This window comes from Peromyscus leucopus, chromosome 10 (assembly GCF_004664715.2).
Source record: "Peromyscus leucopus breed LL Stock chromosome 10, UCI_PerLeu_2.1, whole genome shotgun sequence".
Classification (NCBI taxonomy): domain Eukaryota; kingdom Metazoa; phylum Chordata; class Mammalia; order Rodentia; family Cricetidae; genus Peromyscus; species Peromyscus leucopus.
The window spans coordinates 62,845,567-62,871,468 of NC_051071.1; the positions used below are offsets into that span (position 1 = coordinate 62,845,567).

The 25,902-nt window shown below is 45.4% G+C and overlaps 1 protein-coding gene across 1 annotated transcript in view; it reads right to left on the reverse strand.

The window, feature by feature from the left end:
• The window catches only part of Kdr (kinase insert domain receptor), a 44,375-nt gene extending 18,867 nt beyond the window's left edge, over positions 1-25,508 (reverse strand). The window contains exons 1-17 of the mRNA XM_028857867.1: positions 25,146-25,508; positions 21,302-21,395; positions 19,134-19,330; positions 15,722-15,852; positions 15,314-15,482; positions 14,604-14,743; positions 13,732-13,903; positions 12,273-12,387; positions 12,022-12,185; positions 10,147-10,303; positions 9,119-9,230; positions 8,007-8,115; positions 6,869-7,210; positions 4,630-4,776; positions 3,812-3,943; positions 758-864; positions 195-330 (exon numbers count right to left, since the gene is read on the reverse strand). Coding sequence (XP_028713700.1) covers positions 195-330; positions 758-864; positions 3,812-3,943; positions 4,630-4,776; positions 6,869-7,210; positions 8,007-8,115; positions 9,119-9,230; positions 10,147-10,303; positions 12,022-12,185; positions 12,273-12,387; positions 13,732-13,903; positions 14,604-14,743; positions 15,314-15,482; positions 15,722-15,852; positions 19,134-19,330; positions 21,302-21,395; positions 25,146-25,212 — 2,491 coding nt within the window. The 5' untranslated portion in view covers positions 25,213-25,508. The remainder of the gene's footprint in view (positions 1-194; positions 331-757; positions 865-3,811; positions 3,944-4,629; positions 4,777-6,868; positions 7,211-8,006; positions 8,116-9,118; positions 9,231-10,146; positions 10,304-12,021; positions 12,186-12,272; positions 12,388-13,731; positions 13,904-14,603; positions 14,744-15,313; positions 15,483-15,721; positions 15,853-19,133; positions 19,331-21,301; positions 21,396-25,145) is intronic.
• Between the last annotated feature and the right edge of the window lie 394 nt (positions 25,509-25,902).

A 25,902-nucleotide genomic window follows, 5' to 3' on the forward strand; every position in this document is an offset into this window, starting at 1 on the left:
GCCCTGCTTTGGATGGTTATACAGGCTCCTTACTACTAGAAGGCTATATGGATGACTACCCAAAGTCAAGAGATAGAGTTAATATTTATGAATCAGAATGCATCATCTGAAGAGACCAGACATGTCACTGTCTTCAAGGCGAGTTAGGTGGGCTGGCAAAACCAATACCAAGTTAATAGCAGTTGACAACTCACCTAGTTTCAGCCGGTCCCTGGGGAATTCCCATTTGCTAGCATCATAAGGCAAGCGCTCACAGCGCTCATCCAAGGGCAGTTCGTCTGGATCCATGACAATGGACAAGTATCCCGTCTTCAGTTCCCCTTCATTGGCCTGGAAAGCATAAGTCCTTCCAGTCACACACAGATCCTGTTGTTGGGTTGCTGTTTTGTATACTTGTTGCTCTTTAATAGGGGACCCATTCACGGTATCTCATTTTCCAATAAAACTCATGATGTTTGAGAGAAGTCCTATTATAATCCTGCTTTTGGTGCCTCTTTAGTTTCCAAAATGAGTTCAGAATAAGGTTTCTAAATCTTAATTACAGTGGACAGTCCAAACCCTTTACCCTCCTAGTGGCTTCCATCAATTAATGCCCACAGTTCAGCCAAAGAAAATGGACAAGAATGTTATTGTAGTGAAGTAAAAATGTGCCCATTGAGCCAATAACAATGGGGAGAAGCGGCTGAAAGAAGCCCAGTCAGGTTCCATTAATCACAAAAATCCACATGCAAGGGACAGGGAGACATTATGTTGTTACCCGCTTAACGGTCCGTAGAACGATGACAAGAAGTAGCCAGAAGAACATGGCAATCACGGCCGTGCCTACAAGAATGATGACTTCCAAGTTGGTCTTTTCCTGGGCACCTGGAAGACACATTGGAGTGATTTAACCGCTGGAAACCTGTAGCCTTTGGTAGGGGGTGATAAATGTGTGACATGGAGGGCAAACGCTCAGGCTCATTCACTTTCAAGACTCCGAGAGACCAACAGCCACAGACTCCTTAAGTCTGATGGAGTTCACGGCACTCTTAAGGAACAAGAGAGGAATACTGCTCACAAAATCATCCAGCAATAAAACTGTCAAATGATGAACCAAGGTGTGTAAGTGTCAGAAGAGATGCACATAGGATGTGTTTGGCAAGAGACCTCTTTCAAGGGGGAAAAAAAGGTATTTCTATTTGTGAGTAACACAGTCTAGTTTTGTGCTGATAGTCAACGTCTTCACTTGCGTGGTGTGGGAAAAGCGATTGCTTAGGAAACGACACAAGGAGAAAAGGCAAGCCCTTTGCCCAGGCAGCCAATGTGACCACACACCTGCTACGAACTTGTTGCTTTAAATACATCACCCTCCTTCACTTTCTCAGTAAGTTTTCAGTTTTCAGATTGAAGAAATAAGATTTGAAAGATTTAAGCTACTAGAGACACAGGAAGTTAGGGGGTTGTTTGAGGGTTAAGCTGGGTCTGTCCAAACTGAGCTGACCAATCGTTCATCCATGCCTACATGGCAGAGGCTTAAAGGACAAGAAGGGAGGAGAAAGGGAGTGAAGGCGACAGAGAGAGGGAGGGGAGAGAGAGAGAGGAAGGAGAGAGAGAGAGAGTGAGGGAGAGGGAGAGAAAGGAGAGAGAGAGAGGGAGGAGAGAGAGAGGGGGAGGAGAGAGAGAGGAAGGAGAGAGAGAGTGAGGGAGAGGGAGAGAAAGTAGAGAGAGAGAGGGAGGAGAGAGAGGGAGAGAGGGAGGGAGAGAGAGGGAGGGAGGGGACAGAGAGAGAGAGAGGGAGAGGGAGAGAAAGGAGAGAGAGGGAGGAGAGAGAGAGAGAGGGAGGAGAGAGAGAGGAAGGAGAGAGAGAGTGAGGGAGAGGGAGAGAAAGGAGAGAGAGAGGGAGAGGAAGGAGAGAGAGAGAGGGAGGGAGAGGGAGAGAAAGGAGAGAGAGAGAGGGAGGAGAGAGCGAGGAGAGAGAGAGAGAGAGGGAGGGAGAGAGAGGGAGGGAGGGGAGAGAGAGAGAGAGAGAGAGAGAGAGAGAGAGAGAGAGAGAGAGAGAGAGAGAGAGAGAGAGAACTGGTGTACGGGCATGTAAAAGGGAAAGGCAAAGCTAAGCAGGGCAAGGAAAGCTGTAGACTCCTCCCCGGAGGTGTTCCAAGTGCGAAGTTACCGTCAGAGATCTCAGCACTGACTGATCAGGAGGGAGGTGATTAGGATGTAATTGTTGTCACTTGGGGTCTCTGTCTCTCCACTCACATTGTGCAGTGTGACATGAAACAAGCCCCGAGCTGGGGAGGGGGGATGGCCCAGAAGCCAGAAGACAAGCAATTAATTAGAGTTACCCGTTGGGAGACAAGCTCTGAGTGCATCTGTAAGTGGATTTGGTTTCCTTGCTGTTCCCGGGAAAGTAATTCTCTGTGTGTACAGATTTAAAAGCCTATTCCCATGAGACAGAAGAAAGGTCAAAGGTCTCTCTATCTAACTATGCTCATATTAACACCTGAGAGCTGAACGTCCTGCTCTTGTCTTCAGGTGAGTCTCCACAATACCCACACCACTGTGCCCAGGTAGGCGGGGTAACCTAACACAGAAGGCTAATGGACGGAGATAAGAGTCCCAGAGAGAACTGACCGGCACATCCTCCCTGAGATCAGCACTAACATGAGTGCCTCTGGAAGAGACAGAACTACCATGCCCCTCGGCATCTTCACAGTGTGTGGAATCCCAGCAATCTTACAGATTTGAGAGCATGCAGTAGCAATATTCGCCAATGTGAGTTTGACAGATTAAAGGACCAACACCTAGACTTTAACATGTTAGAAATCTGCCAAACCTACCTCTCTACTACACCTCTACCATCCTCTGGCATATCACTCCTTCAATCACACAATAGAGTTGCATTGTTCTCTCAGTGTGTTACAAAAAAAAAAAAAAAAGGACTCAGGCACACTCTTCATAAGTTGGAATATTCTGTCTGTCACAGATTGCTGACTGAAAAAAAGGGCAGATTTCACATCAATCACACACACACACACACACACACACACACACACACACACACACACGAGTAGAGGGAAAGAGGTTTCCTTTCATTTTTCAATAATAACCCTCAATTTTCCATGTCACAAAAGCAATCATCTATTGTTCACGAGTGAATCCTGTCTCGGCTCTGGTGAACATTCTGAACTCTTGTCACTGATTGAGTAGCGATGTCAACACCAACTCTAAGTTTTTTTCCAAGTAGACATGGGAGCGTCATTCCTGCAAGTTAACTTGGCCACTCAAACCGAGTGAGAACCAGGGACCGGCGGCCAGTCATGGTTCCTGGCTAACAGTTTCCTCACAGTGAGAACCGCGTGGCTAGGAAAATAGGGCACAGGCTGAAGCACACCCCTAATTTTGCTTTGCTGGTTTGAAGACAGATTCTGAAGAACAGGTGGAGAATCCCTAACTCCAAACTCCCAGAGGACCAAGATTGGAAACTTTTTGAGCACCTACCCCTTACGTCACGTGACAAGCCACAGTCAAAGGAGCAGGTGCACTGAAAATATTATCTAAAGTTACCTTCAGGCTATGTGTATAAGGCTCTACCCATATATGCCTAAATGAGCTTTATGCTTAGATGTAAGTCCCCTCCCCAAAATATCTATTAAACTGGTGAAAATATTCTAAAACCTGGACTATATCTGTTCCCAAATATTTTAGATATGAGATATTTAACCTCGAGGAAGAGCACAGTCACCCACATGCCATCCTGCTCAAAGCATTTGAGGCTATGAGGAACACAAACTAATCCCCCAAGTCGTCTGACAAGTCTGTGACGTCACACTACCTTCTATTATGAAAAGTGTCTCCGCTCTGGCACAGCCAAGGACGTTGCAGGCCTGACAGGTGTAGAGGCCTTCATCCTCCTTCCTCACCCTTCGGATGGTTAAGTTCCGGTTCCCGTCTTTCAGTACAATGCCTAAAAGAGGAAAAAAAAATGCTTGCTTTATTTCTGATGATGCGATCTGTGCTTTAGCCAAGCAAATATTTCGAATAGTTGCTGCTCTCCATCTCAGGCTATTATCCAACTCTAAAGAGGCACCTAGGATGGACTACTGACTATCTCCCAGGTGATCTCCATGTGAAATCAACAGGGCTCCAAATATGCTGCTTCTGGCTCTGAAATGAGCCAGAAAGATTCTGTGCCCAAATACCACTTTGTGTGTTGGGGGGGCGGGGAGGCAGGGGGCAGGGGCGTGCATGTGCATAGAGGTCAGTGTTGGGTGTCGTCTTTATTATTTTCTACCTTATTCTGTTGAGACAAGGTCTCACCCTGAATCTGGAGCTCAGTGATTCAGCTAAACTGGCTGGCAAGTGAACTCCAGGATGCACTTGTCTCCCACCCCCCACCCCACCCCACCCCACACCCTGCCCCTTAGCACTGGTATTTCAGAAGGATGCTGAGTCTAGTTTTCTACATGAGTTCTAGGGATGTGAATGGAGGTCCTCACGCTTGTGTGGCAAACATTTCACTGACTGAGCTGTCTCCCCATCCCGTAAATACTGCTTTCTGTCTACTTTGAAACACACCAAGAAACGATAGCAGTCTTATATAGCATCCTTGAAAAAATTCCACCACTAGAGAAACAGACAGGTTTCACTCACCCGAGTCTTCCACAAGTGTCTCATTGTCTTTGAACCATGTAATGTGTGGAGTGGGGTTTCCAGACGCTGGGCAAGTGACCTCGATGGTTTCGCCAATCGTTGTCGTCTGGTTCTCCAGATTTCCCGTGATCATGGGTGCCATGCGCTCTGTGCACACAAAAAGAAAACCATAGAGGCCGTGGTTCCAATTGAGAACAGCGTTAGTGTCCTGTGACTATTAAACCGTCTAAACTCAGGAATCCGTGGCCCGCTGATAAAGCAAGCGGAGACTGCACATTGACGAGAACATTGCCGGGGGGGTGGGGTGGGGTGGGGTGTGAGTGTGGTGAAATGAATAAGGAAGGGCAGTTCTGGCAGACCCTGGCAGCCTTTAAATTCACCTCAGCCACCCTACATGCAAACCACGAAATAAGGATTCGGGAGTGTTTGAGAATTGTTCTTTTCAGGTTATAGAATTTTTTTCTCCTCCAATCACACAAGGCTTTCCCCAAGGGCAACTCCTTCTCATCAAAGTGGTAGGCACTAAGTGTACAATTCCATCGTATTTTCGCTGGGGAAGGGCAAAACTTCAGCACAAGTACACAGGGTGTAACTTATGTTCATGGGATGACTTTATATTATTTCTAATATTTACCAGCAGCCATATATGATGAGGGCCAGGCCATTAGCCTTAGTTTTAGGTGAGGTGATTGCATTTCAGGGGTTTAAGTATCTCACCCCAGTCCCTATAACTAAGTAAACGGTTGTGTTAATAACAGAATGTGGTGAGCCTGAAAGTCCAATGTAGTTTCCACTAAAACACAAACAAACCAAACAATACTATCCCATGAAAAAGCACGGACCCATGGGAATTTGTTTACATGTACAGCAAAACACAAGCTTTACCCGCCTCCTGCAAGTCATCCGACTGCCATGGAAAGATCTTGTCCAACCCAAATGAGCACCAAAAAGAATTACGTTGAAAGAATCCACTTCAACACTTAACAAAATGTGATCATCTCTGCTGCGCATTACATCGGAGTTTGAACACGTGTACTGGGCTCTCGTCTATTTCTAAGAACAGATTTCCGGGAACAACATGGGCATCCTTTCAGAAGCACACCCTCTGACTCTGATCTTGCGCTCCCTGATCATGGCTAAGCCAGGAGCCTCCTTCACATCTCTTTCTACACCCTTCCACAACTGGACCAGCTACTAATGTTCACGAGACATGACTGGTCCTATGTGTGCTGTGACTTCGAGGGTCTTGGGAATGACTTAACTCAAAAACATCTTTCCTTCTGTCCCCAAGTCTTCATAACAGAAATCTTACACTGGTGTCTATTTGGAGGGACTTCCTGAAATATGCCAAATCACTCAGAACCATGATATTCATATAAAATTTTGGTGTAGATAAGCTAACCTGGGAAGTGTCTCCTTTTTGCCCTATAAAACGGAGAAGATACACATCACAAGAACCTTGAAGGGTACAGCAAAGAAAGGAGAGGACAAAAGGAAAAGGAAGAAAGAGAAACCCCCTAAATTCACCAGCTCCCTCAGAGACAGAGCAGAGACGGCCCAGGTTTTGTGCAAAGCCCAAGGTTAGACAAGGCACAGAGATCATCCCCAACGGGAATGCGAAAGGCTTGCTAATCACAAATTTATCTCGCTGAACGTCAGCTACCCTAGATCACATGGGAAACCACAGAAGTACAGGCAATGAGTGTAGCGCCCTCCCCATGGAATCTTCTAGATGTTAAACTCACTCCCTCATCACTGTTTGTGAAAGAGGTATCACACTGAGCACCTAGTATATGCCACTGTGTTCTGTGGCTAATGCACAACAGTAAGCAAGCAGAGGCCAATTTTTGTCCTTATGAATTAGAGACCTCACAATGGTACGACCACAGCGTTTGCCTATGGTCTCATCCCATCCTTCTAGTTCTGCACTATGAGCTTCTGGCACTCTCTTTGCTCACCGTATTACACAAACATTCTGATTTTAATCATTGAATGCTCAAAGATTTAATCAAAGAATGCCACAGGAAGTTCCCTGGTTCAAGCTAATGTCTCACAGATATTGGTAATAACTTCATCATAAAAGGCTAGAACCAGCCAAACTGTCTTCTAATTTCAATGCATCCCCTCACCAGTGTTCCAGCCTACTACAAAAGCTCCCAGAGGTCGGTACTATGAACACAACACCCAAATACACTGCATTTAAGGCATTGCAGCCCATTGTCTTGGAATGCCTCCATACCTAGGATGATGAGCTGCTTGACTAGGCAATGTCTTTTCTTGGTCTTCCTGTCTTGAGCAGAGCAGACATAGTCTCCTTGGTCCTGCAGGGATGCATTCTGGAATGCTACAACCAAGATGTCACTTGTGCTATTGGAAAACATGGTGGCATTCATTTTCCAAAGAGCATCCAAGTTCTTGCAAACTGGCATGAGTGGTTCGCCCACGGGGACCGATGTTGCCTGGGAGCCAAGCTTGTACCACGTGAGGTTCTCAAATGTAGTTCTATCTGCAGTGCACAGTAGAGACACACTCTCCTGCTCGGTTGGCTGGGTAGCAGGCTGCACGGTGATTTCGGGACCCTCTGAAATGTAAAGCCACAGTTAGAGGATGGTGACTTAAGTCAGTACACGACACCACTGTCTTCTCACTGCTATGAGGAAATAAAAAACCGGTCTTGCCGTTCCCAGCCATTGTTACAAGGACAGAGCCAGACAAGACAACTCATTTCCCAAAATTTATTATTTGGAAATGCAAATTAATTTTCCCCAAGTATTTACTGCACTCCATTTTGAGTTCTGGATATGGTTTCTAAGTTGAAAAATAAAATAAAATCCCAAAGCAAGGCATTTAATCATCATTTAACAATGCCTTCTTATTAATACATGGCAGTAAAACTGCATTTATTACAATTGTCTCAGACTGAAATATTCGAGCCAGTAAGTACAATCAGCTCACGTTTACCCACAAAACTAGGCTGCATAGACAAAATCAGGAGCGTTGGAAGGCAGAGTCCTGTGCTCTCATGCCATTCCCCTCCCTTCCAGAAGCCTCAGCCTCACTGCTGTTCTATAACAAAGTCACAGATACCATCACGAACCCCAGTGAGTCATGAATCACACTAACTGGTGAGCAAGACAAGTCACACACAGCACGGAGCCGGAGCCTTAGAGCATGTGAAAGCATTCTCAGGCCGATGACAGCAGCCGGCGCATGAACTCTCATGCAAGCCCAGAGGCTACCTGAGCAGTTTTAACTTCTGTTACCTTCAAGTCCTAACTCTACACCATGCTACTCACGCAAACCCCAAGGACGACAGAGAAGCTCACAGCTTAGCACCCACTTTCTGGGGGATGCTCACCCCTCAAGTGTTTACTTACTGATCACATGGAAGGAGATCACCCTCTCCCCTTGTCCCGCTTTGTTGACGGCTTCACATTTGTACAATGCGGACACATTGGCTGCTTGGATGACCAGAGTACTGACAGTCTGTGAACACACAAGTCCCAAGCTGTGAGCATTATAGGCTGAGTATGCACACACACACACACACACACACACACACACACACACACACACACACACACACACACCAGACTGAATCCATCAGCCCCCACAGCTGCTATGACCTGCCTTTGCCATTCACACTCCACACTGCCCAACTTCCAAGGTAAGCAGCTCTAACTAGGCAGTTGTCCACAGAATGCAAATGAGCTTTGGAAATCCTCAAGGATTCACTTTAATGGGTATTATGCACACTTTTCATTTTTCATGTGTGCAGAATCAGAATTACCTTTCAGCGGATGTGGACACTGGATGGCATTGTGTGTTTTGTTTCTCTTCAATACACTGCTAGTAAGCTACGGGTACTGTGTTTGTTTCTTCCTCTTCTTTTTTTTAGTTAGTAGGTATTAATTGTACAAAACACAGGCCTCATTATGACATTTTTGTACATGTGCATAATATACTTAGATTATGTTCTCTCCCAATTACCCTTTCCGTTCACCTTCCTCAGTCTAAATGATCCCTCTCCTCTTCCCAGATAGTCCTCTCTTCCTTTGTGTCTTTTTTTTTTATCTTGATTTATATGAGAGGAAACATATTTGTTATTTCTAAGTCTGGCTTATTTTGCTTAACATGATGATCCCCACATTTCTGCAAATGGCATAAATTTCTTCTTTAAAGACGAAGCTCTCTCTCTCTCTCTCTCTCTCTCTCTCTCTCTCTCTCTCTCTCTCTCTCTGTGTGTGTGTGTGTGTGTGTTTGTGTGTGTGTGTGTGTGTGTGTGTGTGTGTGTGTGTGTGTGCAAAACTCTTTCTTTATCTACCTAGGCTGATTGATTCAATTCTATAACTTGGCTATTATGAATGGTGTCACACAGGCTATTTCATTAATAACCTCCAATATACCTTTGCATGTTATTGTACCACCTTCTTCTATTCAGAGTGAGAATCGAAAGAGATATATTCAAAATCAAGAAGTTCAAACTCACTTTGTTTTTTCCTTCAATTAAGGCATACTGGTTTTTGGTGACTTCAATCTTATTTCCCCCCTGGAAATCCTCCACGTTTCTCCATTCTTTACAAGTGTATGGGTTTGCTTGGCTGTAGGAGGGAGAAAGCAAAGCCTGTCATGATTTGACTTTTCTTTCGTTCGAATCAATAGTACCGGAAAGGGTCAGACCTTGGTTATCATGTTCTCAGTGATAACCTTTGATACAGGCTAACGCTTCATAGGACTTGGCGCCAATTAAAAATAGATGCTAACAACAGTGGAAAGGTCCAAGGTGCTTGACTGAGGATACAGGAGGGAAGCAGCTATTCAGGGAACAAGTCTCCATTCATAAATTGAATCAACAAGACAATTCAAGTTGATTCAGTTCAAAGGAAGGTAAGGAAACTTGGAAGCCATTGGGCTTCTTAAAGTCATCTCTCTGGGACTGTGGCTTTTGTTTAGGAAAGAGCCCGCAGCTGAGGAAGAAACTTGTGTTTGCTATTTCAAAAACAACAACAGGAAGTGGAATGCTTGGGATGGTAGGTTGAAGGTGGTGGCTGTTGTTTTCCCTAAGGATGTCTGTACTTGTGGTAGACCTTGATAAGCTGGGCCTAAGGCTCTTGAGGCCTGGGCTAGGTTTATCGCTGCCTCCCATCCCATCAGCACTTCCTGTGAGAGATGGACCTTCCCACAGATAAGGAGGAGCCATGTGGTACTCTCTAGCTTACAGACAGAAGATGATCCAAAGCCTGGCAATTAGCAGACTAAGCAAACAGTGTTCATTTGGAGAGGCAGACATCGGGGCTAACTGAGAAGAAAGTTGGCTCAAGAAAGATGCCCCAAGCCAAGGTATCTGTTCAAACTCAAGACACAGAGGACAGTGGAAGGAGAGCCCAAGTACTGTTGAAAGGGTAACATCCTTGGAGATAAGTAAGATAGCCTTGCTGGTTTAGATGGAATCATGGCACAGATTGGCCAGCAGGAATGCAAGATGGCATGCAACACAGAGCACATGGCCCTGCTCACCTGGGCTTGTAGGAGCATGCTTCTTCTAGCTGCCAGTACCAGCGAATGTGGTGCAGGGGAGGGTTGGCATAGACTGTGCACGTCAGCGTCTGCATGGTACCATACTGGTAGGAGTCCATGGGAGAGATCAAGGCTTTCTCACCGATCTGGGGTGGGACTGGACACAGAAAAGACAACCTGTGAATCGCCTGATTGCGATGAGGAACAAGGAGAAGAGTTCAGCAGCCAGATCTGCCCTCTGTCCTCAGATGATTTCACCTCGGCTTGCTTTTCCAAAGGAACACCTAGACTTGAGACAGACAGCCTGAATTCTTACGCTATCATAAAGCTAAAACCCGATAAGCTAAGTGACTCTAGGCAAGCTCCCCATGCCCATGCCTCACTCGCTTACTCTACATTAAAGATGTTATCCTTCATGTCCTCCAGCCCGGCAAGAATGGGGTGAGGTAACACAGAGAAAAGAGTTGGAATAACCCAGCAAACACATTTCCGGTGCACCAGGTCTGGTTGAGGTGCTTCCCACTGACTGCCTTTCAGTCCTCACAACCATGGCTATGGCTCTCACTCTACGCAGGAGAAGAAATGAGGCAAATATGAAAAGGCTTGCCCAAGGGCATCCCTTAACAGGTGGCGAAATCCAGGACAAAGGTAGACATTCTGGCATCTGAACAGAAGCCCAAACTTTACATCTGTGCTTATTGCACACAGCGAGGGAAATGCTAAGGTGACCGCATGTGGTGACTCCGTGAAGCAGAGCGATGAAGAGTTTCTCACTGTCTGTCTCTCTGTCTTTGCGGTCTGATTATTTCCTTCCTGTTGTACTTAGCACCTTTTGTCTGCCTCCCCTCTCTTGAATCCCCTTTGCCCATGCTGCTCCCAAGCAACCATCCCAGAACCTGTTATCTTTAAAGCATTCCCTAAAGGAAAAAGAAATGAAGCCATGCTCGGCAGACACACAGAGGAGGATCGAGAGGCACAGGAAGAACATTACTGTTGTGAGACAACCTCTTGACGTTTGAATGTGTGGTGCCAGCAGGGGGGCACTAAGAATTACACTAGGAGCATTTCTCCAACTGTGTTTGGAGCAAAATATGAATGCATTTACTGGGGGAGGAAAAGTGCTCTCATCAAACGAGCTAGTTAAATCCTCTGGACTCTGTCTCTCCCATTGGAGAAGGCAATATTCATTAGCGTAGTGAAGATTCTAAGAAGTCTTGAAAGAAGAAAACAAGTCGGTAGCCAGCATGGAGCCTTCTACACTCACCTGACCATGGCATCTTTCTCCCCTCAACCCCAAATACTTAACTATAATGTTCACCTTAGGAAAGTAAAGTCTACATCATCCTTAAATCTAAAGCTTATAGTCTTTCCTGGGCAGATTCAAAATATGTCCTCTGACTGGGCCGCGAGTCAGCCAAGGATGCTAGCCTCCATGAGTCTCCTGTGTGGAGTTCTGCCATGTATCTGGAGTAAAGACGCTAAAGCGTCAGACTAAAACATCACACAAAACACAAGGAGAGTCGCCCAAATTTTTGCTCCATGCGCAGTTTTGTGGACAGGAGCAATGGGAGCTGACAAAGCTTAGGGTGACTCCAGAGGCATTTGTCTAGGGGGTGCCATCAACTTTCACCTTGCATGTGACCCCCCAACAGCACATTTCCATGACTTATCAAGGAGGCATGGCCAGAGCAGGCCATACCACATCTCATTTCAAACCCATTTCCCTGAGTCACTTCCCATATTGTATGCATGGGCCCGGTTAATCATGTGGATGATGTAACAGGAGAGAAAGGAATGATGGCTGGGAGATGAAGGAAGATTCATTCTCTCCCTTCCTAGTCAATTTTGGGCAGAGGAGGCACTGAATGGACTCACCATTCACGACCAGGGAAACCACGTGGCTCTGTTTCTCCATCGAAATGGGATTGGTGAGGACGATCGTGTAGTTCCCGGCGTCTCGTTCACTCACTTCCATGATTGTGAGTTCATCACCCACTATCATTGTGTAATTGGACTCAATGGGTCTTCCGTTTCTGTACCTGTGGAAGAGAATCCCAGGCATCAGTGCAGCAGACGGATTTTATTTCGTGCAGATCAACACTTTGCTTTTTATTTCCAGTAGTTACCATTTGATATCGGGAGCCGGGTAACTGAGGTGCTTGACGGGGATTCGGACTTGGCTGCCCACTGTGGCTTCCACCAAAGATTCCATACCGCTATCAAAAGCAATGAAGGGCTTTGCTACAAGAAAAGAAAAGCAAAGGTTCTCATAAATGCCAACTTATTGTAAATGTCGTTTTGGTTTGGGTTTTTAATCAAGTGAAAGGTTAGATGTTAGGGTACACATATATACTGCCATTCTGAGAGTTCCCACACTGTCTATAGCAGCCACATTCCAGCTCCTCTCCAGCCTTTGTCAGGATTTTCCCCTCGCTAGTGTTCTTTCTCTCTTGAGCCTTGAGCATCCATTCTTCCACACAGCCTTCTCTCAATCCCAGTGGGCACACCTTATCCTCTGCTCCCATGGCACCCTCTACCCACGCTCTATGTGTTGATTCTCCCAACATTCACTCCTCAGACCTCCTGTCTTTGCCGGCTCCCTTTTCTATCTAGTTTCACATTTAAAGCATCTGCTACATATTCCAACTTTCAACCCCTGCCCTGACTTCTCTGGGCTCCAAGTTTATATATCAAACATCTCCACCTGAACGTTTAATGGGCATCTCCAAAGCAATGCACTCAACACTGTTCTCCAAATCCCATCCCACCCAGCCCCTTCACTTAGTAATACCACTGTTGTATGGTTTGTGTTAAAGCTTAAGCCACTTAAGTCATTATTACAGGGAGTGAATCCATCAGCAGATCTTGCTGGCTATGCTCTCAGAAAGGATCCAGGATCTCATCACTTCTACTTCCTCCACAGATACCCTAGTCCAAGCCTCCACCGTCTCTCACCTGGATTCGAACAATCAACCTCCTAACTGTTCTCCCCTTTTCTTCCTTTACTTCCTTAAAGTATCCTATCGGTATATCATTTGCCTAGCATGTGCAAGACCCTGACGTCACAAAATAAACTATTGCATGTAAGCTTCAAAGCAGTCTTGTAAGAGCACAGTCTAGAGCTCTAGTATCTATAAATTATCTAAACTGAGACAGCTATGGAAATGAGAAGGCAGAACCAAAAATGTGGGTGATTTGTGACCTGAAGCCACAGAGAAAGCAACTGAACCTGGGTTCCCCCAATTTGAGAAGTGCATGCTTATCCAAGTAATCCCCTTAGCCTTCCTTACAGTAATCTGAAATCTTGAACAATATAGTGTCATTTATACTAACACTCTACTTACAGTAATAATTATAATCTCAGAAACAGCTATAACAAATAATGCCTACTGAGCACTTACTGTGTGTCATTTCAAAGTTGAGGTTTTGAACCCTGACTCCAAAGCTATGCTGTTGACCTCCAGGTCTTGTGTCGTCATTAATAAGAACTCAAAAGCATCTTGTGAATGAACAAGGTAACCTAAATTGATATAAGTCATCTCACTCTCCCAGGTACAGTGTATTAGCAAGAAAATGGTCGCTTACTATAAACTTGGACAAATGTGCTGTTTCTCTTGATCATCAGCCCACTGGATGCTGAGCAGATATATAGCCCGTGGTCACTCCGGGTCACACTTTCTATTGTCAAGGTGCTCAAAAATTTCTTGGTCCCAGCCCCAGGAAGGGGTTTCGAGTTTACGATCTTCTTATGATGATGCTGAAAAACAAAAAGAGTTTAGTAAATGTTCAAAGCCCAGCAGAACACTATCTAATAGCTCCTAGAGACCGGCCGAATCAAGTCCTGTCCCTTGGTGAGCACTACTATTAATAATTGAGGCTTTGGACACCACATCAACAACATGTGCATTGGGATTCAGGAGAAGAGTGGAAGTTGAAATCTGTGGAACTGAGGTAGGATTTTGAAGCCTTCTTTATCTAATGAGAATGAGATGTGGGTGGAGTGTAGAAACAAATACAACTGTTTAAAGAGAAATGTAACTCAGGTCACCTCTTAAAGGAAAAAACAGATCAAGGGACTTAGAGAACAGAGAAATAATGTAATGTCAAAAGATTAATAACCCAGTGGAGACCAATAGGCACAGCCCAACTGCAGCAGGGTAGGTTGGGATTCCTAGCATGCTATGTATTCTGCCATACTCCTATATTAAAGTGTGAGTGCACTGGTGTGTGTGTGTGTGTGTGTGTGTGTGTGAGAGAGAGAGAGAGAGAGAGAGAGAGAGAGAGAGAGAGAGAGAGAGAGAGAGAGAGGGCATGCATGTGTATGTTTGTGCATGAGCATGTGTTTTAAAGCCTTTATAATTTATCTGACCAGATGGGAACCTATATCTCTTAAAGAAACTTCACTGGAGTTCGTAATCAAAGTATTCAGAGGTCTGGCTTTGAGCTATTTGTGTTACCTTCAAAGAAGGGAACTGCCAGGTGAAATCAAGCCCCACGTTGAGCTCAGTTCTTGCTGTACAGTTTAAGACAAGCTTCTCTCCCGCAGATAGCTCGATTCTGTGAGGGGGGCTCAGAATCACATCATAAATCCTAAATCCTGGAGCGAGGAAATGATAAAAGCAGAAAGTAAGATGGAAAAGACATCTAGGACTTGGCATACATCTTTTAAAGCGATGCAAAGTGTGTGACATCACTTCTCTTTGGGGGACTCACTGCTTCTTGATGGCTTTTAGGAAAAAGGTTTATAGTGATTCACAAATTACTATCTTCAGCATTTTCCAAAATGTTGTAACCTGGTGAATAATAAAGTCTGGGCCAATGGGGCCCACTTGAGTAAATTGCTGAACTTTCCATAAGACAGATACAATTAAAAGAACTGGTGCCCAGCAATGCTCTGAATGTTGCACTTTTCATAAAACAAGGTCCTATGGTGACACTTTTTTATTCTTGGTCATGGCAAGAAAGGAGAAACACCATCCCCCTGCCCCAGTTTCAATGTCTGTCTGGTAGAGAAGAGCATTTGTAAAGAGTTGACCAGCACCGTATCCTGAACTAATATCTTTTCCCACATCCCTTGCCCTCCACCCTCCACCTTCCTCTCCAGGATCTTCACATAGAAAGCCACGCCTTATTAGATGCATAGCATAGAAAGGAAATACCCACTTACCTACAACCACGACTATGTACATGATAGACTGATAGGTTTCATCGTTGATCTTTGCCTCACAGAAAACCATGCCGGCATAGCTGATCATGTAACTGGGGATAGTAAAGCCTTTCTCACTGTCCCAAGTGATTCTGTTCCCATCCGGAACAAATCTCTTTTCTGGATATCTCTGCACAGCAACAAAGAAACAACAGATATTTACCCAGTGCCGTCCTAACTTGATGACCCCTGAAGGATGCATCTTACTTTCAAGAACATAAGTTGGTTTCATTTATTGTGCTGTTGACCCTCCCCATTGGGTCTTTGCAGTGCAGTATTGACATGCTATTGGAATCAGGAAGTGCATCTGCAAAGAGCCTGGCAACCATGGAAACGCCTTAGGAGGCGGCTGAAGAAGAGGCAACTCACTGCACAGAGCGACACGTTGAGATTGGAAATCAACCCTCGGCATGGGATCACCACAGTTTTGTTTTTGTTCTCGGTGATGTGCACTACACCATGCTGATCACTGACAGAGGCGATGAATGGTGACCTGTAATCTGGAAGAAAAGGGAATTCTCCCTGTGAGTCATCAGCAGGGGAGTTGGTATTCTTGGGTCCACGAACCCTAACTGAAGGAGTGAATGATTGTCATTGACAACTTGCATGAACAAAGATGCCCACAGGTTAGTCTGCAGGCAGAGATCTGGCTCCAAAAATATGGTTCAAGAAGGGGAGAGAAATACACACACACACACACACACACAGGGAGAGAGAGAGAGAGAGAGAGAGAGAGAGAGAGAGAGAGAGAGAGAGAGAGAGAGAGGAGAGAGCAGGGAGTAGGGGTGAGGAGATCCGAATGAAAACCCAAAAAATGAGCTTAACTTCTTCCACATGGAACATTAACAAGTAAAATCTATTTTAGAAATTCTATGCTTTAAAGGATTATTATAGTTTTTTTTATAAAATAAACATTTCAATTTAAATCCATACACTCAAACTATGAGTTTTATGATGCTAAAAATTCATTTCTTTCAGTAGGCAAATAATATAACTGACCTGAAATGAAATTAGAGTCTTTAAACTAAAAGAAAATAACATATGATTAAGTGATTCAAAGAATGATTTCTATAACACCTTAAGACTATGAGCACTGAAGATAAATGTCCTTATGCAACAATGTTTAATAATCGCTACATTTAGTTCAAGATTTAGAAGTTATTAATATCTCTGCCAATGAATTTTTGGAAAACCAGAATGGAGAAAGCTTGAGCCAGAGTGATTTTGATATCCTTCAGACAGTATTAATACATGGCTGAGAATTTACTTCAGTTCCCAGAGACAGGGGACATGGTCTGAAGTCACCACTGGAAATCTCAGAGATAACTAACATCTCAGCTCCTACCCCCCTCCCCACAATCTGATCAAGCCTTTTCACAGAGGTGAAGAAAGAGTTAATGAAACCAAAGGGAAGAAGAGTAGCTAATTCCTTTCAACAGCAAAAAATCTGATTTCCTCCCCAGCTGGAGAGCAGAGAAATGCAGCTTGCTAGCTTCGGCCCCACATGCCACAGCCATTCTCTTAGGAGGCCAAGGCCAGCTTCCTGGCTCCATCCACCGCTAGATGGGTCAGAGGACAGAGGAAGTGAGGTGGGGACCAGAGGGGGACATTAAGGACCTGTCCATAGGGAATAATATAATCAATGCTTTCTTTCCTGTTGTTAAACTTCATAACTCCTGGAGAGCTCAACGTAGAGTGCTAAGTTGAAATGAAGCAGGAGCAGAATTTTGTGATGTATCCAAAGGCACAGAGAAGACGGGCAAACCACGCCAAAGACCACCGCTTGTTGCTGCTGTCTACCCTCTGTGCACGTGTTAAGGGAATACTACACGACTTGCTTCATTCAGAGCAAGCCTGGAGAAGCTAAATTAACCTCTTGACTTAAGACTAAAGTTATTTGGCAAATCAGTTCTATTTCAGTAGCCCTAAAGGGGAAACAAACAAAGGAACACTAAACAACCACGCATCCTCTCAAAATAAAATATTTACGGTAACTCATGACATGACATTTCACATGTCTCCAGGTTTCCTGACTCGGGGAGAAGGAAGTAACAAGATATTGTGGGAGAGGCTCATCTTGTAGTTTTTCCAGACAGGCTGAGAGCAGGAAATCCTTGCAATCTTCTGAGACAGCCACATCTCCTAAGACTGCCAGATCAAAAGGAGCCAGACATTCCCCAAGGTCCGAGCCTTGTCTCCCTCAGCTCTGCAGAGTGAGGAGGAGGGCACAGAACTCCATCTTAGACTTTGCCTTCTACCCTGGGCAGAAAGATGACCCAACCACTGAGTAGCCCCAGAGCACCACGGGTCATTTGGATGTGGTCTTCGGTAGACTGTTCCTACTAAAATGGAAGGGCAGATCTGCAAGTGTGCTGCCCTGGTGGATAGCCTTCCTGTCTGGTAATAGTGGCTTCTAGAAAAGAAGTCATTTTTATCGGTCTCAAGTCCTCTGACATGTAAGGTTGCATATAGATGAATAAATAAAACACCTTTAAAGATCCATCCTTCTCTGAAAGAAACACAGCACAGTATGCCCATGTCAGATATAATGCAACCCAGACTTGGAGAGATGGCCCAGCAGTTAGGAGCCTTGGCTGCTCCTGCAGAGGATTTGCATTCAGTTCCTAGCACCCATGGTGGCTCACAGCCATCTGTAACTCCAGTTCGGGGGGAGGGGGGGGCGTCCTATGCCCTCTTCTGACCTCCATAGACAGCAGGCATGCACACAGTACACATACGTACATGCAAAACTCTCATTCACAAAAAATAAAAAAAACAAATAAATCTTTATACATAATGCCACCTTTATATTTCTGAGAAGTGCATCTCATAAGTGAAGACAGGTTTTTCACAAGAAAAGGTGGTGTGCAATTTTTAAAATATAAAAGATCATAATTCATGCTCTAAACATTGAATACACATTGTGCTGTAGCTTTTCTTATAAAGATGCTAGGTTACACATTTGCTTATGGAGTTAAACTAACCCTTTGAAGTGAGACAAACGCTAAGTTAATCCTGTGACATAAAATGAAAGATCTTTGTAGATCAGTCCTAAATCATTAGCCCTTCAAGGTGAAGTATGCAAAGGAAGCCCACACAGCTACCCATCCTTTCAAAATAAAATACACACTCTAACTACGAAATGACTTTTCATCTGTCTCTAGGCTGCATCTCCCTGGAGTTGATTCCAAACTTCCAGCCCTGTCAGAGCACGCAAGCAAAGACTAGAAACGCAGTCATCCCTCGAGGCATTCTCTAGAGGTGGGGCTGGGCTTTGCCCGTGGGTATGTGAATTTTTTTTGTAATAAAGTGTGAGTCTGGAAAGGCAAGATCTTATGGGGGAGGGGAAAAGAGACAACCTCCAGAGTCCTTGGCTAGGCATTCCTGCAAAAACCTCCTCCCTCCTTAGATAACCTATCTCACCACAGAAACCTCTCTATAATTCACCTCCAATCTCCCTCCATTTCTAAGATCCCAGAGTCTCAAACAGCAAAGACATTTTATGAGTCCGTTATAGCTCATGGCTGGTCACAGAAAATCTCAGAGCATCATAGAAAAGGGACCAGGACTGACCTAACTGGAGAAGAGAAATGCAGCTCAGACCAAAGCCCAGACCATCAGTGAGTCCTTTCTCAAAGGAAGCCTGGGAGCGAAGTTTTTATATTCCTTTCGGCAAACAGCTTTTCCAACAAGCCTTCTGTGGGATTCAACTTTTCTGGTGTCTGTTGTGTTTTAGACTCAGTAAGTGGACGTGGGAAGTACATTGCAGCTCACTGCTTACCTTGGACATAGACATAAACGGAGGAGGCCATGTCGATGTCCCGGTAGACGCACTTGTAGGCTCCGGTATCATTTGCGACCACTTTTGGAATTGTGAGTGTCTTGCAGAAGATGATGTCGCTGCACTCAGTCACCAACACCCTGTCCTCGGAACCACGCTGGTTGTTGGGCCAAAGCCAATCCAGGTCCCTCTGTCCCCTGAAAAAAGTATTCCAGGAAGGTATTCATGTGACACTCCATGGCATGAGGCCATGACTAAGAGAATGGAAGGTTTGGTTCTCACATGCATATAAAAGGCTCGACAGACACTTTAAAGTAGATAGACTCAAGACAGTCTGCATGGACATGCCACCGAAGATCGCATGCTCTATTTCAAAAATCACCCACAGGGTCGTGTGTCTTCTGTTAGTTCACACACTCACTCTTTCAGTCAATATTTTTTAAGCATATGTGATTGCTGAACATTATTAAGGACAAAAACCAACACTTTAAGGGACCAAGAATATAATTCTCAGTTCTAGAGCACTTGTCCAGTGTGCACCAAGAAGATATAAATCAGCACCTTTATGGAACCTCACTATAATCCGGGGAGATAGACAACGAGAAAGTCCAAGTCATTGTATAAAAAGTGGTGATTTAGTGTTGTGTGGAAAAAAAATATGAAAGAAGCCAAGAGAAGGGAGGAACCTGGCCAAGATGGCCTTATGCACATCAGGAGAAACAGCATTTCAAGCAAGAACAGTAAATGTGAAGGGTAGGGACCAGTGCACATCTGGAGTGTCGGGGGAACAGCAAGAAAGCCAGAGTCATCATGTAGGTATGGGGGGGGCAGTAAGAAGAGAGGTCTCAGAGAGAAGAGACTCATGGTACCTCATAAGGGTCACGTTAAATAGGGAAACACATTTATTGCTTCATTTCTCCACAAGGGAAATGGAAGATAGTTAATATGAATAAAACAATGTGACCCACCGAGCCTTCATTCAAAGAGCTTGAAAAATCTCAGGACATTGCAGAGTTGACTACCTGTTTACTCCAGGGCTTGCTTAGAACACAGGAAATGTTTCTGCCATTTCCAAAGGGAGGGAGGAACCTTTGCAGGTCTTAAGTGAGCTTTGTGTCTCAGAAAAGGTAGAGGAAAGTCTCTGGGAACGCCATGACTTGTCGAAGATAAACAGCTCCTGCTATGGCTTTCTGTTACTGTTTTCCCCCAAAAGACTGGGTATTGGTGACTTTCACAGACCTCAGATAAGAGGGAGGCCTAGGCCACATGCACCAATCTAAAACAGACTTGAGTTATCTGTGGACCACTTGGTAGTCTTCAAAAATGAGGCAATGGCCACAAGCTGCCAGGACTTTTTGTGGTGCCAAGCACACTTCTTAAATGGTACCATTGCCTGGATCTATCACCATCATCTCCCAAACCACACTGGTCTGCAGAGACCTCCGGGTCTTTCATGAATGATCACCACATCCACCTACACCTCCTCTAGGCTTCCTTTCTTGCCTCTTGGTTGAAAAGCAAAATTCAAAGGCCACTTCTTGTCAAAGAACTTTGTTGGCCTGCTCATCCAGCATCAACAATATGGCAAATGGAAAAGTGGCCCTGAACATCAAGCCAGAGTCTAAAGCTCATGTTTTGAACAGGACATATGGCCAGGAATATTATTGACTAGCGACTAAATTGCTACTACAGACAGAATTCCATTTGTGGAATACAGTTCTTATAAAGGGCTAAAAAGATGTCCAAAAGCCATTCTGACTGACATGTACAGGGCTCAGACTTCAACTCCATTTCATAAGGATATGTCCTTAACTTTACTGATTTATCAATAGTCAGGAATGTCTATCACATGCCAGTTTTCGGCACACAGGCACGTGTGTGCATGCTTGTGTGTATGCGTGTGTGTGTGTGTGTGTGTGTGTGTGTGTGTGTGTGTGTTGCATTAGTGTAAAATGCTTGTACGTGTTGAAAAGGCCCAGCAAAACAGTACAAAAGTTTGAAACGACCTTTCTCATTGTTTCATTATTACGTGAGTTCTTAGAAGCCTCATGCCATATTAAACAATTACAACAATACTATTATAATTCTGTAGTAATGGAAATTGTTGTGACCTCAGTAAACAATGAGTCCTCCCACACAGGAAATCTGAATCTAAAATGAATCCTTACCTGCAAGTAATCTGGAGGGTTGTATTTGCCAGAATTGTAAGTATGTCTTTTTGTGTGCTGAGCTTGGGTGGGTGGGGGGAATCACCCGGCAAACCTAGAAACAAATTAGATAAGAGTTGGACCCAATAGGAAACACCTTCCATAAACAATGCACACTCCAAGTTTTAAAAGGCCTCTTCAGCAATTCATTGTATAAAAGTGGAATTCACTTTGCCCCATTCCCAGTAAAAAGTTCACAAGCTCTGTCATAACAGGAAGAATGGGCAGATGGTCACAAACCCACACAACAGTCCTGCAATTCACGGCACTAGGGTGGAGTTCCTGTTTTCCTGCATTGCCAACTTCAAGGTCTTACAAGAGGATATGGGACATTGAAACCCGGTGAACGGCCATCTGATGATCTCAGGCCCTTGGGAAAGGACCCGCTGACATTTCTTGTAAAGCATAGGATGCACACATCTAGCTACATTGCTGATTAGTCAAAGCTCCCCAGAGAGATCTCTATACAGCTCATCGCCATACCCCTGGAAGGGACAGGAGCCACCCTGACCTTGTCCCATTGTCTTATCATGCTGTGGAGCAGATTTCCTTTGGTAACTGAGCTGCAAACGCTGAGGTCGTGGCTCCTAAAGACAGCACATTTAAATGGACAAAAAGGAATCGAGAAAGAGGAACATTTCTCAAGTTCATGCATATATACGTATTAAAATACTTTTTTCTCTGAACCAAACTAAAAATAGTGTAACTCTAATGAACTGCAATGGAGGGGGGGGATCTCAACTCATTCATCAAAACTCTGAGTTCATCTCAACACAAAGCTCCAGACACAAGATTCATGTTACCTAAAGGATTAAAATGTAGAAAAAAAACATCATGAGAGAGTCATGTCTCTACAGGTCATTTCACAGCAAGGTAACTAGTTTTTGGTCACCTAAATGTAAAGTGTCACCAGGTGCGTTAAAAGCATGAGAAAAACAAAAGTTGCCCACCAGGCTAAGGGACATCAAAATCTTCCAGCTCTCAGCTTGAAAAGTAACTGGCTCGCCTAGCGTGGTGGTGCTCACCTGGAAACCCAGCATTCAGGTGGATGGAACAAGAGGACCAGAAGTTTGAGGCTAGCCTGGACCACATAGTGAGACTGTCTAAAGAAAAAAAAAATAACTAGTTAATACCAGGCAGCCATCCAGGCTTTCTAATTCACACTGACTAACAACAGATGACTCTTAAGGCCTCAGCTGGCAATGACATTGTTGGGCAAATAAGTGAACATGAGCAAATACGAGGCCGTGTTGATAAAGAGAGTATAAGCAAATAACTAGGGCAAATATCCAGTGCCATGACTCTGAGGCCCCTGTGTGAACAACTGGAGGCAGGCGATTAACCAACAGCACAGGTTCTCACACACCCATGCAGATGTGCAGAACAGTCTACAGCCACACCACCCCAAGTACACCCAAGCGAATCAGATGCACATATGTTGCTGATATAACTATAGATTGATTGACTGATGAGATATTTGAAAACATTGAAAGTTAAATGACATTAATAAATCTCAGCAGCTAGTTGACACTGTGAATGACTTGTGTTTGGGCAGTGGTTCTGAACTTTATACAGTGTTTGGCGAGTCCTAGATCTGCAAATATGCATTTAAAGTGACTATATCACGGGTGCTCTGTGGGGCACCCTGAGACAGCTTGCAGAACTGGGTAGTCATGTTCAATCAATCCGTATAACACTTTTCCATATGAAAGAAGTCATTGCCCTTAACATAGTCAAGCAGTTAAAATGCCCTTAAATAAGTCTTCCAATGATGGAACGCTACTTTATTTGAGAAGCGGAAAATATAAATAATTTGTTTGATAAATAGATTTATAATAATGAGGAACACTAGCCTGAGAACTATACTGGAAACGACTCATTTAATGAGCCAAATGAAAAAGAAGCCATTGGTCGGGCAGATGTGTGAGGGAAAATGTGGTAGTAAATAACTAGCCATTCAATAAGCTGTGTCCACTCCATCTCGGCAGTAAATGACTTTTAGTCTTCAGTGCTGGGAAGTGAAACCTCGGTGCTCTACCACTGATCTACACGCCACAGTCACAGAGAGCCTCTTGACTGTCTCTATAATGAAATACAGCCAGAGGTTATCGTACACTGCAGCCACATTAGCTGTGTTCATCTTTAAAAGACAAGCCGTCCCATTCATAAGAAGCCAAATACAACACCGCGCTATCCTAGGGATCTATCCACAATCAAATCTAGTCAGCAAGGTTATCAATAATAACTAGAGAGTTACATCAATGACTAGCACTCCCCCCCCCCATTAAACCTCATTCATTTTCATTGGCAAGTTTGGGTCCTCTCCCTTAGACAGCTCATTCTGACTGTAAGAGGTACATATGCTACTACACAATAAAAGCCCTTTTATGTTCAAATCCCAGAACCAACATTAATTAATTTGTGCACTGTTATCCTTCCCGCTCGACGACGAGAAGGAAAAACAACAGCAGCTCTGTCTCTAGACTTCGACGGCACCAATTACAGTCCAATCCAATTAAGCAAGTCACACACTCTAAAAAGGGCAACCTCCATTTTATTCGGGGAAGCAGGCTACTGTTAAACTGCTGTACGAGGAACACCCCGGGCTTCAAAGCAACTCCCTTCTTTGTGGGACACAGGGCAAGCACATGTTCCAGGCCGTCTTTCTCTTCCCAGAAAGGGGGAAGAGTCCCGGGTTGTCAGGGACAAATGAGCACCCATGACAGAGCTGGCCTGATGAACCAAGTCATTATGAAGAAAATTCAATAACTGTGGACAGATGATCTTGGTATACTGTATGTGAGTGCCAGTGTTTTTAAGGCATGCAATTCTCCCCTGATGCAAGGAATGTTTTTACAGAATTGCCTTTTTTTTTTCTGACCCTTCATTGTCCAATGGGTGGAGACTGGGAAATCTGCAAACTGCGGCTACAAAAAGGAAATGAGAAATAGAGGAAGAAGAGTGGACATAGGAGGGAAGCGAAGGGAAAGAGAGGGGAGGGAGGGGAAGGGAGGGGAGCCAAGGGAAAGAGAGGGGAGGGAGGGGAAGGGAATTTGTTGCACCAAGAGTCCAAGAGCGTGAGTGCTACTAACCTTGAAGCAGAGAGCATTTTTTAAGTGACACGAAAAGGGGCCCTATAACTAAATGCCAAACCCAAGAGATTTCCGAAACTCAGCTTTTGACTATGAGTTTACCTCAGGACCAAACGCTTTGGAGTATTAAGTGGATAGTTACTTTAAGACACCCGGAGAAGCTGTCAAAGAAGAGGGAACAGCCTATATTCTCCCTGCGAGGAAAGTAGCATTCTGCATCAAAGAAAGTTGGAGGAGGAAAGTGTCGCCCTATGAAGAGACCTCACTTCACAAAGTCGGTGTGCTCAAGTGCTGGAGCTAAAGCGGAGCGGAGCAGGGGGCGGGTTCCCTGCTCCACGGAGTGCAGGATGCCACGCAGGGCGCCCGGCTGGCGCTCGCTTCCAGGGGTTTTCACTGCCTGTTCTTGCCTGTGGGGGCATCTCCTGCCTCGGCTCCGAGCGCCTTCCCACTCCCGCCTCCCCAGCGCCCGAAGCACAACAAGCTCCAACTTAAGCCTGGGGGAGGTTAGAGTTCGGGGCTAGAGCGCTGGAGACCACCGACTGGCTGAGTCCCTTAGGGCTGGTCTTGGAGCCCGTTTCCCCGTTGATAATGAAAGAACACCAAAGGGCAGGTCCCTGGTTCTCTCCGAGTTAGGTCCTCTTCTCTCGCATCCCCTCTCTCCGCCCGCACCCTACTTCGTCGCCTTACTTTCAGCGAGTGGACTCCTTCCTTACCCACAGAGGCCGCCCGGGTCTCCACGCAGAGCCACAGAGCGACAGCTAGCAGCGCCTTGCTCTCCATCCTGCACCTCGCGCTGGGCACAGCGCTCAGTTCTCAGGCTCAGACTCTTTCTCGGTCCCTGGCCCGCAAAGAAGTCGCAGAGGCGATGCGCGCCCCGCAGCGCAGGACCGGGGAGAGCGCCCGGCAAGGGCGCCCTAGCTCCGGCCGCAACTGCAGCGGGATCTGCGGACACCGGCAAGCCAGGTTATCCCGGCTGCGGGACGCAATCTGAGCTTTCTGTGGTGCCAGGTAGCGTCCGTCCGGCGCGATCTAAGGAAACACAGCCTACTACTACTCTCTTGGGGTCCAGAGGACTCAGTGCCGAGCGCGAGCGCTGGCTAAACACTAGAGCACGGGGGCGGGGTCATTGCTGGGAGGGGCGGGGACTCCCCGCGTCCGGCCACGCCCCTCACTGGATACCAGGTTTGGATTTCCCGGTTTCCCACGCCCACGCCCCCACTAGCCCGGAACTGTGCCTGGCGGCAAGTCGCACCCGAGAGAAAATCTGGACGCTGTTCGGTTTCTGGTGGAAGTAAAATGTAGCCAGTAACGGGCTCTGAGACACTTGCTGTCCCCAGAAGGACAAGGCCCACTGCGCCCTCATTAGGCGCCTCCAAGTGCGGAACTCAATTAGCTGCTGCAGCCTCAGTGAGCATCCCTAGGGACCAAGAATCTGCGGCAGATCAGACATTGGACCTAGATGTATTTGGG